Genomic DNA, 13,695 nt, shown 5'->3' on the forward strand with positions numbered 1-13,695 from the left:
TTTCTTTTTCTCTCTCTCTTTCAGGAATTCGAATAATCCGAATAATTTGACCTCAAACTCTAAACGGTATAACTTAGAAATTTAAAATGAACATAGTCGTCTGTGTAGCTTAATACACTTTTAAAGAAATATCATCGTCACATTTATTTCGTCATATGTCGCTATTGCAAGAGATTCCTGTTAGAGCAGAATAAATTTGTCTCTCTTCCTCTTTACGTCTCCACAACCTGTCTCCTACCATTGCTCCTTCCTCCTTTTTGTCTCCCCTCCTGCATATGTTCCTTCCCTTTCTTTCCGCACTCTCGTACTCCTCCTCTTCGTCCCGAATCGCGTGGCGAGGAGGCTCTGCTGCCCGACTGACCGTCCTCGCGCCTCTTATACCTTTACTCCGGTCTGCGCGTTCTTCAGGAACGTACGTGCTCGTTTCACGTTCCATTCGAGAGAGCGCGATACATACCCCTCTTTTAAACGAGTATACACAAACAGCCAGCAAACAGACCTAGTCGTTGGTGGTGCACCTCGAAATAGCCAAGCCGAGTTAAGAGCTCGTTCAATAATCGTCGTAGTTTTTGAAAGATCGTTCTTGGTTTATTCGTTACGTTTTATTTGCTCCGATTTGATACGCTCAACAGTTCAAGCAGACAGTGATATGGCACAGCTGATCAGCGTCAAGCTATCTAGGTTTGATGGATCCCCCTGGGGTTTTCGTCTGCAGGGCGGCAAGGATTTTGGCACGCCGCTTGTTGTGCAGAAGGTGAGTCTATTTCAAATCTATTTAATTCTTTACCCTTGTGTCCAGATCTTTTGTCGGTTCAGTCATATTTATTTTTCAATAACTTAATTAAACGTAATATATTCCTCGTATTATATCATATATGTATTAGGACTATAGAGTTTGCAATATTAATTAAAATATCAAACTTCTTTGATCTCTCGCGTTTATATATAATATATATGTGACATATATATATATATATATATATAATATATATATATAATATATATATATAATACATTATATATAATATACGCTTGTATATAAAAACCTATAATATTCTATTAATATGAAATAAAAAATTAATTTCCATAAATAATCTACATATTAGATAAAGTTAAATAACATTATACGATGCAGAAATAATAAATTTAAAAAAAAATGTATTTTATATTTTACTTTTCGTCAAAGCTCTACTAATGAACATTCCATTCCATTTATGATATGATTTATGTACATACATTCTATTTCCTTTATCTTACTTTTGTTTTTTATCGTATAGTGCGTTTCTTGAGTTAATAATGAATATTGGAAGACTCTCTTTCTCTGTCTTTCTTACTCACTTTTTAGACTATGAAAGAATGTTTTAAAGAGCCACTTAAGTTGAATCTCAAGTTGACTGAGGCAAAAGCAGTAGTAAAAATATTTCTTGCAGTCATATTTATATATAGTGATGTTTTATATGGCTATTTTCATCTACGGTTCCTTGTCGTTCGCTTCCATAAAGCTCGATAGCAAAATATTCCGACAGAGAAAATTAGTTTCAATATCACGCTCCAATATTGTCAAATGTAGGATAAAATTAAGAAGAACTATATAATGCTTCTATGTACTTTATCATATATGATAGACTCGTTTGCATCTTTTCTTATAAGATATCAATTATCACAATTTGAATGGAATAGAATTTTCATTGAGCACAAGGATCAATCATTCCCCTATTTAACAATTGATATTGATTCAAATGTTTCGCGTTCGCGCAAATGTGTTGGCATTTTTGTTACTATAAATTTTTATTATATAAATAAAAAAAATATTATTTTATTGTGCTTTTATACATAACCAAATTTCAAATTTTGATATAAACAATTATTTATTAAATTTTTATATTGCTCCAATTTTTATTGCAAATTTAAACTATTGATATAAATTTGCTGTTGTATGAATTAAAATTCGAATTTAGAAATCTCTAGTACGCGGAAGCGGATAACGACAACGAGCCCTGAAAGCAAAAGCGAGACGAAAGTGAAAAGCAAACGGCATCTTATGCGACTCGTCCTCGGAAATGAAATCTGTATCAAAGACTGAAGTTGACACTCGACAGCCAGACATGTGTTGATGCTTCGTAACGCGAACCCCTCGTTCGCAATATGCGATTTAAAACACTGAAATCGATATAGCTATGAAAACGTAACAATCGCTTCTTATTTTAAGTGACAAAGTACATACTAACTACAATTTAATTAAACAAATATATAATTAAAAATTAATTAAATATTAACATCAAAATAAAAATAAAATTAAATATTTTTTAAAATTTTTATCAACATAAAATTCCGATACAAAACAGTAATCCAAAATTTTGGGATTTCTGAACTTTCTAAAATTTCAAATAAACTTGCCTAGAAAAAGATAAATTTCAGAAATAATGAATAACTCCTCGTTGAAATATGTCAATTATTTTTTTAAATGTATGTGCACCTTACAATTTTCTCTTTCTCTCATCTATATAAATCTTCTTCTTATATGATTAATATTCTGATGTGATAAACAAAATATTTAATTTAAATTCATTTTAATAAAAAGATAAGAAAAAGAAGAATAAATTCGATTCAGAGCAAAAATTCAGCGCGAGCTTTTCTCTTTCTCTTCTGCTTTTCGCGACCGTGAGACGCGATTGAGAGTGTTTTGATATTACGATCTAGAAAGAGCGTTATGTAACGTGATGGCAAACGTTAAATTATTTCACGCGCATCGGCAGAAATCGTTGCCAACTACGTGCGAAACGTCGAGCTTCGCCATCACCACCACTGCCTCTGACGTGTTTTGGCGATGGTCGACGATGTAACACGAGAAGCTTTTGGCGAACGTGTAGAGACGTGGGGCGTTTCGCGATTTTTTTCCTGCATCTCTTTTTTCAAGCGATTTTGTAGCGTTATACAGCCATAAGTGCTATTATTAAAATGCGTTTTCAGCAAGTGCCAATATCGAGGAACGACAATCATCGCAAATTTTGCAACTCGCGTGCAACTGTCAGAAATTTGATGTGTTGTGTATTGATATGATAATCAATAATCTTTAAAATATTTGTCAATAAAAATATTTTTTCGTGTTATTTCATTTACTGTTGTATTTCGAAAGTTTAAATTATTGTACCTTATCTCCAAAGATTATTTTCTGATAATGTATCAGATTATTATTATTAAAAAATAGATATATAATTTATAATATAATTATAATTACAAAGAGGTGATTCTTCTCACTAAAGCTATTGTATATACAATAACTTTTATATGTATTTGATTTGTTTCGTTAAAAAAGAAGGATACAAGAATTGTTATACTTTTCGTAAAATATATATTTCTAACTATATAAATTTCTACAAACAGTCGTAATTTGAGTTTTTCAAGGGCGGCAGGTTCCTCGGGTTTCCTTGGATTCTTGCTGCGTGCTTAGGTCGTTTTGCGGATCTTAACTCGCGTCCGCGAATCGTTTTGGCAAAAGACGCGTCTAGTTATCGCGGTATTGCCATCCGGTTCGAGTATGTATTCCGAAGTGCAAAGTAGAAATCAGATCAGCAATCGCCTCTCGGCGAGAATCCATGCGAGGCGTCTTTGACACCACTGGACTCATATTTCTCTCCTTTCTGAGAAAGCCGAGGGCGGCCGGACGCCGGCCGTTGCAGCCTCGTAAAATAAACGTACCACGTGGTATGTGTATGCTACGAAGAAGGCCAAGTTCGAAGCGCCGATTGCACAGATAAAACCATTCAGCGCAGTCGCGATAAGCTCGCAGCATTTTAATTTTAAATTACATGTTTTTTTCTAGCAGAAGCGTGTGTATTTTGCAGGCTGTTTGATACGCAAAATATTTACATACTATCGTCGACATTTCTGATTTATATCATTTTCTTTGATATGACAATGAATATCTATACATGAGAAAAATGTAAATGTTAGTTTTGTTTGATTCCAATTTAATTTTGCTAATTTTATTCGAATTCATCGCTGGCTGAAAAGTTTATAATGTCAAAAATTATAAACGTTACGTTAATAAATAATAAAATAGCAATCTGTTTCAATATTTTTGTCAAATAAAAATTGAGATGCGTACACGAACTAAATAAATTCTTTTATTGGTTGGAATTAAATACTATACGATTGAAATAAAAATACTATGTGAAATATTACTTCTAAATTCGGTAAATATTTAGATTGTTCGTGTTTATAGACTAGTTTCGTTTTAAGAAAAATTTCGATTAAGAAAAATTCGCGCACAGGATTAGCCGATGACGAGGAAGAGAAGAAGAGAGAACACCGGCACATGTCGCTGGTAATTCGAGGCAAATTATTTGGGCGTTCTATTTCTAGAAGGTGCCTTTGCGAAACCCGCGCACGCCAGGTCGAACCTCGCTCACGACGACGAAGACAGCAGACGCCGATTTCGACGACGACGCCGACGACATCGATGTCGTCTTCACGGGACGTCGTTTTTCTGAGACAGATAAATAATGCGGCCGCGAGTATCCGGTCGTGTTCGCACCAAAACGAAATCAAACGGTTTCTGCCCAACGAGCAGAAAAATATTTGGAAGCGCATTTTTAGAAACTGTGAAAAAAGAACGTTAATGTGTGTTTAACAGAGTTTATATCGTAAATACAGTTAACGAAGGCGAGCCTTCTCGTTGATTATATCGCGATAAATATTTCCAACAGTCGACCAAACCCGCGTAAAATCAACAAAAATATTCTCTCTTCTTCTACTTAAGAGATAGAAAAAGTGTGGTAAATAGAAATATCGATAAACTTCTAGTATAATCTCAAATATAAGAATTGTATAGAATTCGATTATTCCCTTGTATATCTTTCACATAATATGTACCTTTCAAAATCATTAATGTATAATTCCAAATGATGAAAAAACCTATATTTAGAGAGATTTACAAAATCTAATTTAATTTAAATTAATTTTAAGTTAATTAACAAATTCATTACTTACATGTATATTAATAAAATATTAATAAATTCCAAAATTCGTTTAGATTATATTCTATTTAACACTATATTCTGAATCTTTTTATCGCGTTATTTAATTATATTAAATTTTAATACTGTCAGCTCGTTTTGAAAATCGCGCACAAGATTTTGTAGCAAGTATTAATAGGTCATTTTTCTTGTGTTCTATCTACATGCACTTCCCGTAATTCCAAGGCGAGTGCACCGACGATATATCGAAACGTAGGCGTTTATGTTACGCGATAATACTTGCTGGAAAATGCGTTATCACGACGTGCACGAACTTGACATGAGTTGTATCGTTATCCGATTAGAACGTCACTGATGATAAAAATTTTTTTAGACGCGGGAGAAAACCGTCACAGGTGAAAGAAAGATGATGAGAAAAATATTGTGAAGAATTTTTCGACGTTCATTAAAACATAGTTTACGCACGTGACGTTGTCCTAATAATGGCGTATCGTTCTGCTAATTAAACTGAACTTCCTCAGGCGTTATACGCGTAACGGAATTTTAACGAGGCCGCGCGAGAAAACAGTTTGGCCAGCGATCGCGTTACTTGATCGTATTAGATCAAGTTTACTCAATGAATAAGTATTTTATCAGTGTTTTACTATATGTGATAAAAGTAATTGCTAAAATGATAAAATAAATTAATTAATATAATAGGATATAATATAATACGATAATATACTAAAAAAAAAAAAAACATGTGAATTTTGTGAATTGAAAGAGAACTGGGAATACTACAACTGAAACTATATATAAACATCAACTGAAAACTTATTTATACATTATTAATTTTATATATTAACCTTTTGTTTAAGTTATGTAGATAAAATTTATTCCTAAGTGAAGAATCCATAAATAAAATGATTATCCCTGATAAAGGTGAATACACCTGATATGTGGCAATAATTGGTAATCTGCCAAAGATGTGGGTGATTATGTTCCACATCGTATGAGAAGAAGAAAGTCCATAACAATGTGTCATCTTCATCTTTAGCTCAGCAAAATGGTTTACGAAATATTGTTACACAGAGTTTGCTATTTGTTATGAAAACAGAGCCGCTGTCTATAACGTTATGTTCAATCGTGATAAAAAATTGCGCAATCACTTTTGTTATTTGTAACTTGAAACCAGCATTTATGTCTACATCTAAAAATCAAATAATTTAACATTTGATTACCGTTAATTGTGATTTATAAAAATAAATTTATAATATATTTTTTCGTAAACAGATTTTTACATTGAAGTTAAAAGATAAAAAAAATTGCAAGAAAAATTATAAGATATATTATATACATAAAACATAAAATTATTAAAATTATTTAATACTTAGATGTCATTAAATTAATTTTGTTATAAATTAATTGAATTACATTTTTAAGCAATAAAAACATAGACTATTAATTTAATCAACAATTAATTTTGTAATGCAGCTATTAATATACACATATTTTAATATTTATTAATAGTAATAATATTAGCAAATGTGCATTTTTGAATACAAAAAGGTATATAATATTTATGTGACAACTAATCAGTTTAATTTTCTAATAGCAATTATTTTTATCTATATACAGTAATACTTAAATATTATATTTTTATGTGTTATACGTATATGCACATATGTGAAAATAAAATCACGATAGATAAGGTATTCACCGATTAGAATATATCTCAAATCTAATCGGGTGTTTTATCAGGCAGGAAGCGCGAATCGGTTTTTATCAACGTAAATATTTGATCCTTTATATCGATTGTCTAAAATTATCCCTCCGGGAGACCGGCTGGCTGTCTCAGCAATTACGAATTCTGTTTATGTGTATGCACATGTTATGCGTGTGCGAACACGGCTGCATCCGCGCCGTTGCACACGATGTAAACGGGAAATTACAGTGCGATTTGTTTGCAGACCGTGAGAGACGAGGGTGAATCGAATCTCGAGCACATGAAATGTTCGCGGCTGTGATCGCGAATACTGGACTGCACGTCCTAATTCGGACGACGTCGAAGAGAGGAGACGAGCGTCCAATCTGGATTTCCGCGAAATGCATTCGTAGGATTTGTCGCGTTTAAATGAGGAGAAAACCGAGAAGATCGTCGGCCAACGATCTGAGAATAATAAATAATATTGATTTGCTTTTTCTTATTACGTTACGAAAAGCATAGTTTTGCAGCAAAATTCAACAATTTTAGTTTAACAATATTGAAGCATAAAAAACAAAGCACTCAACAAAAACTAAGAGATTACAGATTAATGTATCAAATATAAATATTTTACAATTATTATTGTCAAATGATAATTTATGTGTACGTATATTAATCTTCATATATGTACATAACATATAAAAATATAATAATTCAGTATTACTGTATATAAATAAAAATAATTGCTATTAGATAATTAAACTAATTAGTTGTTACATAAATTATATTATATTTCTACATACATTATATCATATGTGTTTAAAGTTCTCAAGAGAGGTAAATAGAAAGCAACGAGCAAGGCATGTTGTTTTGGCAAGAGCTATGCATATTTTCCGAGTGATGTTGTATGAATTTAAATTCCTAAGGGATGAAAATCCCGTTAAGATATTTGGCTGCAACTAGAGAAAGATGATATTCGGAAGAATAGATTAAAAACAAAAATCCTCTCCAAAAAAAAAAAAAAAAAAAAAAAAAAACAGAAATAGAAATAAAAAACAGAAACTAATTTGAGAGATTTGAGTTATGTGGGTATTTTGGCTCAACTCTTCTGGAGAGTGAGAGAACAAAATTGCGCACGGTACTCCAAGTGCAAAAACATAAATTTGTGTTAGCAAACATATAAATAAGTATACTCTAAAAATAGATATACTAATTTTTTAAAATATATATATTTGCAGCTAAGACAAATATATAAAGCTATTTTAAATTGAATAAATATCACCTTATTATACGAACTTTTCGATTTGATACACGTCGGTCATTGATTCCTCTCAGAACTTCAAAAATGCAAAGTTACAAGTAATGAAACAATCGCTTAAAGATTGCATTTTGTATTAATTTACATTAAAAATTAAAATTTATGGCATTCTTGAAAGATTAATACGTGGATTGGCAACTTTGATATCATTTATCGCGGAATACGTGATTTCACGCGAAATGAGGATAATATGAATACTTTATAAAAGATCGAGACACATGTGTAACAAACGATGGCGAAAGGATCAAGGAGAAAAAAAGTCATGGCGAGATGCCGCGGTGAAAAATAAAAGCGATATTTTTATATTCACGGGAGTAAGCTCGATGGCGCGTCCGCCACCGGGTCTCAGCCTCTATTAATATCCACGCGGACCGGGCTTCCTCTTAAACGTTCGTAGCAAACCCCCTTTGCACGAGTTCAAGATGTGCAATCGGCCGCGAAAAAAAAGATTTTTTTCGAAAAATTGGTGTCACAGTTGAGTATTGGAAAGAAGATCGTTGTCAATAAACATTTTTTAAATATATAATAATTATATATGTGTAACGACATATTAAGAAGAATGAACAGCAATTAATAGAAATCAAATTGAGAGATGTGAGATGTGTGATTAAATAAAAGTTCTGGAAATAAATAAAAGAAAGTTTGAAAGAATTGATAAAATAAATACTAAATTAATTAATTGTAAATTAAATTCAATAATTGATTCAAAAACTCCTTTAGTTTTTGATAGAAATTACTAAAAGCGAAAAATTCGCAGCAAGTGAAATTGTATCTCGAAATCGGACGGAGCTAAAAATTTCAGTGTATCGTCGTCGTAAATGTCGATTGGATTTCGAGAATGAGAATAAGATAGTGGGAGGCCGTCGTGGGAAACTTGCCAAAAGTTGTCGCAGAAATGAGTCTTCTCCCGTTTGTTTGTCGTGGATATTCCACCACGTGAATCCATTCGTAACGCGACATCTCCGTATCACGGCGGTTGTGTCACGATTACGGCAGCGAAATAATCAAACTGCATCGAGCGATGATCTATATAATGTATATATATATTCGCGAATTCGCATCATAGAAAAGTAAAATGCAAGTCGGTAGAATCAAGCATTTATCTTCACGAGAATAAACATTTCCTTGATTTGACCAGTTTTGCCACAAGAATGTCACAAAAGCTTTCAAGATTAACTTCTGTATTATACGTTAAGATTTTTTTATAAATTTGTATTTACGAATAATTTTTATTAATTTTTTAGATTCTTATAAATATCTAATATAATATTAAAGTAATATAAAATGTTCTTCGTCAAGTCTGAAAAGTATGTGTATGTGCGTGTGGTAATTCTTTATGTTTTTTTATTAAAATATTCCTGCAAAAATAATTAAAAATTATTTAACACCTTGTATGTATTTTTTTATATATTTTCAAAAATTTAATTCAAAATAATAATGAGCCTGATTGATTCAAATTAAATGCATTTAATCAAATGATATAATCATCTTGCTATTTATGCTGCTGAGTTCGCATTTGAATTTATGCTAAACGCGCGTGATAAGCATGTTACCATTCGTCATTTTTTACCGTCAGTTTTTTATATGAACTCATCACGAGTGCTGTTATTTTTTTCTGTTATTATCAAGATTCATTCATCAGAAATGACTCATCCGAGCACTGGAACGTGCCTTCGCTTCCAAATATTCTTTTTTTCGCGGTCTTAGCAGCGCATATATAAATATTAGCTTAAATGTATCCAAAGAAAATCTCAACAGCCTGATGAGTCAGAACAGTGACTGAAAGCCTTTTCAGTATTTCTTTTCCCATCGTCGTCGAGTAATTTACCCGCGTTTACGCGCAAACACTCGCGCTGTGTTTGCGAAAACCGATTGCTCTCTGCTTCGTAAAATAACAGGAAGTGTGTTCGTTCAACATACGACAAAGATATATACACCTTTTTAAACATCTTTTAATTATTCTTCGATTATTTTCAAATAAACCTATATATATACATATTTCTTTAAAACAAATAAAAATTTCGAAAATTCGTTTTTATTAATAAAATTATTAAAAAAAATAATTTTTAAAATTAAAAAACGAAGAAAATTAGATTAAAGAGATTAAACAAATATAATTTGATTTAATATTAGTTTCCTAATCTCTCAAGTGTCATTCTGTACTAGAATGCATTTTGGCAATGTATTCCTTTGTGATTCTTTCAACCGTCTTCCGGTATGCGTGTCATCGTGCCGACTCATACGAATCTCCGAGAATCGATCCCACTTTCACACACTCGTTGACCTCCGTTTTCTCGGTTTCGTTTCCTGACACTCGATATACTGTGCATATTCACGACAATTCTGAGATCATTTCAAAAATATTGAATACTTTCTATATACATTCGTATTAAAGAATAAATTCCCAATAAAAATCAAAGTATTTAAAAAAAATCTTTTCTAGTAATATTTATTTTAAGTGCCTTTCTAAAAAAGAGAGGATATATAATAGATATTAATAAATGTATGTAAATATTAACAAATATATAGTAGATATTCCCCTTCATAACTTGAAGAATAAACTATATTATATAGTAGATGTTAATAATTTTAATTATAAATATATTTCTCCACACTGATGTTATCGATATTTAGTGTTCTACCGATAGAATTTTACGATGTATGTTTTCGTCCACGTATATTGTTATACGTAGTTGCAGTAATAGAAACGGGCAGTTTGTTTGAAGAGATAAGAACTGGTTGACTGTGCGCCGATAATTTTGGTCTGACGTTACTGTCTATTTCTCCTACCACAAGACTACGAAGGCATTTAGCCTGGTTTCGCTTCGATATTTATTTCGTCATCGCCGCATTGATGTATCCGACCTCGAAATCGAATAACTCAAACAATAACGGAAAGCACTGAAAACTCATTCTCTTCGTGCGTTTTAAATATTAATCTTATTTTTGTTAGAATGTAAAAAAATTATATACTTTATTAAAATAAAAAAAATAATATATTTTAGTAAAATCACTTTTTGTATCTATATAGTTCTGAAATATCTCCATGATTTAATTGCATCTTCTAATTTTGTTCTTACTCTCTTATTTTGAATACGTAAATTTTTATACGTGTACATTTTTAACATAAGTAAAATATTATTTGTATATAATAAAATCTTTTCAATTAAGTTTTATTACATGAATATTTATATTATTTTCAATGTGTCAATATATCAACGTTACATTACGAAGAATAAAAATTTGCAAATTAATTACTAAAATAAAGTCAAGGAAAAAATTAAAATGTAATAATAGTTAAACATTAATATAACCAGTTTACATGTTAAAATTAAATATCTTTGAATGAATTGTGACTTAGAAGTGAGTTGCTATAGTAATCAAGAGTTCTCTCAACACGTCTCGACAAAGCTACAAAGGAAAATTACCGCGTGCAGAAAAAGGCGAAACGCGTTTCTCGTTTCTGCACGTTTTGCCAATGTAAAATGCAACTGGTTCGCACGAATGGGTTCTCTGCCGGTACGGCATTTTTGAGAGGTATCGCACGTATGAATGAACCTTAAGAATCCTCGTCCTAAGTTTAAGTGAGACAGAAAAGAAAAAGGGGTAAAAAGAGAGATAGAGAAAAAAGAACAGATGCATTCCAACATGGAAGGTGGGATGGATTCGTCTCTGATAACCCGCCCATTGGAATGCGTACCTCGTACACCTTGGTGTATTTTCTCTCTCGGTTTCACTGCACTCGGAGTGCATACCTACATACACGCACACACGTATACGCCGTACGCACACACACACACACAATGTATACGCTGCGCATATTCGGCAGTTATTTTTAGAATAATTCTGACAAGCGGACATGTGGCAGCGTTTCAGATGCAATAACTGCCATCCGGGGATTTATTCGTCACGCAAATCGCGAGATAGGATTTGTTGAAGTTTATGGCACTGGTTATAGCACTTTGATCTAATTGCTCATTTATTTAATTGCCACGTGGTATTTTGTTATCGAAATATAGAGAAAAGGCATAAAATATGCTCTACGTAAAATGCATGCAAAAATCTATCTATCGAAAAACTAATTCAATCCGCTATATCTCTTGTATCTATTGTAAACTAACAATAAGTTGAAATTAAAGATAGACTGTAGGTAATTTATTTTCCCTCAAAATGTCAAGAAGTTAATAAATCTCTATTTCAATATGCACATTTTAGCAGTAGAGCAATTAAATGTCAAAAATTTAGGTGGACGGTCAGGTAGGAAGAATCTTCGCACGTTGTACATTTTTTGATAATCATTTTTATTTAACGGCTGATTTTACGCGCACTTTGTGATTCAGTTTAATTTATTTTTATGAATTTATTACAATTAGGAATTTCAAACAAAATTTCAATCCCCTCCCTCCAAATTGCAAATTCACACTTATATCATTTTTATTAATTTCTTTTAATTAAGCTTATTTCTAAATTTTTTAATGGAAAAAGAAAGGAGTTGAAAATAATTTTCGCGGCTTTTGACAATCTATGTATCACGTATAATGATCCTCGCATCGTCAGAAGCATTTCTTTACGAGTTCATTAAGTAGCTTTTGCATTGACGTTGCAATTATTTACTGAATGAAAGCGATTGTAGCTGCAGACGGACGTGTCGCGTGCATCAGAACGAGTCTGGTGTATCTTGATGCACTTTACCTTTCGGCCATCGCCTGTGACTCGAGTGTATATAACGACTATAACGTGTTCGGGAACTATTTTTAGACCGGTCCAAGATTATTTTTAGAAGGCCTGCCCACCGGCATCTTAACCCTGACTTACGTTCATGTCCCTACGTCTTCATGTATACCGGGGTGGAAGATAGGTGGACCATTAAAGTGCATCAGCCGGAAGATACATGTTCGCCAAAAAATTTGCAACGCGCGAAACACACAAGATGTTTCTTATCTGACCTTTACGGCCTCTGGCCATATTCACGTAGATTTTTTTATATTTGTTGCATGATTCTCATTAATAATAATTTATAAAAACGTAAGACAATATAAAGATAATTTTTAAACTATTCGCAGACGTCTTAACGATATGAATTTCATTTTACATCGTTTTACTTCAATTAAATACTTGTCATGATAAGAAATTTTCAGTGACCTTTGAAAAATATACTACTACGTGTTGTATATATGAAATATCACAATCATAAATTTTACCATGAATATTATTCTGAAGTTGTGTGCTTTAAACTGTTGGACTTTATCGGAATCGAAGACGAAACTGAACAGTAAACTAGGTATTATACTCAGGACGATGACGCAAGCTTGCGAGCTTCTATTTGCGGCACAATTACATGCGCAGATCAAACTGTTCTCAAGCTCACGTTTCGATTTCGCGTTGATTGTGTGACATTTTGCACGAGAAATTGTCGAGAAGAGCAAAAATTAAAATATTAAATTATTAAAAAATTTAAATAATTTAAAAATTAACTTTGATTCGTTTTATTTTTTAGATGTTATTACTAATGGCTCATAATTTATAATAATCACATAATATAATAATAACTACATTTTAGTAGCAAAGCGATTAAATTTTAAAAATTCAATAAATGTTTAGACGAAGAAGTTATAAAAGTTACTTTTAATATATAGAGGATTCATGAGAATCCAAAATAGTAAAAATACTATTTTCAACTGCAGCATATAGAGACCAATATATTCTTGAAAGTG

The 13,695-nt window shown here is 31.9% G+C and overlaps 2 protein-coding genes across 4 annotated transcripts in view; one reads left to right on the forward strand and one right to left on the reverse strand.

The window, feature by feature from the left end:
- The window catches only part of Rps4 (ribosomal protein S4), a 74,535-nt gene that overhangs the window by 21,917 nt on the left and 38,923 nt on the right, over window positions 1-13,695 (reverse strand). The gene's annotated exons all lie outside the window — the stretch shown is intronic.
- The window catches only part of LOC140675457 (PDZ and LIM domain protein Zasp), a 35,350-nt gene continuing 21,971 nt past the window's right edge, over window positions 317-13,695 (forward strand). For 2 of the 3 annotated variants that reach the window (XM_072909984.1, XM_072909985.1), the window contains exon 1: window positions 331-754. In XM_072909984.1, the coding sequence (XP_072766085.1) occupies window positions 650-754 (105 nt within the window). In that variant the 5' untranslated portion in view covers window positions 331-649. Of the gene's footprint in view, window positions 755-13,695 lie in introns of all 3 variants that reach the window. The other variant, XM_072909983.1, reaches the window with a different exon arrangement.

Source organism: Anoplolepis gracilipes, chromosome 17 (genome assembly GCF_047496725.1).
Source record: "Anoplolepis gracilipes chromosome 17, ASM4749672v1, whole genome shotgun sequence".
NCBI lineage: Eukaryota > Metazoa > Arthropoda > Insecta > Hymenoptera > Formicidae > Anoplolepis > Anoplolepis gracilipes.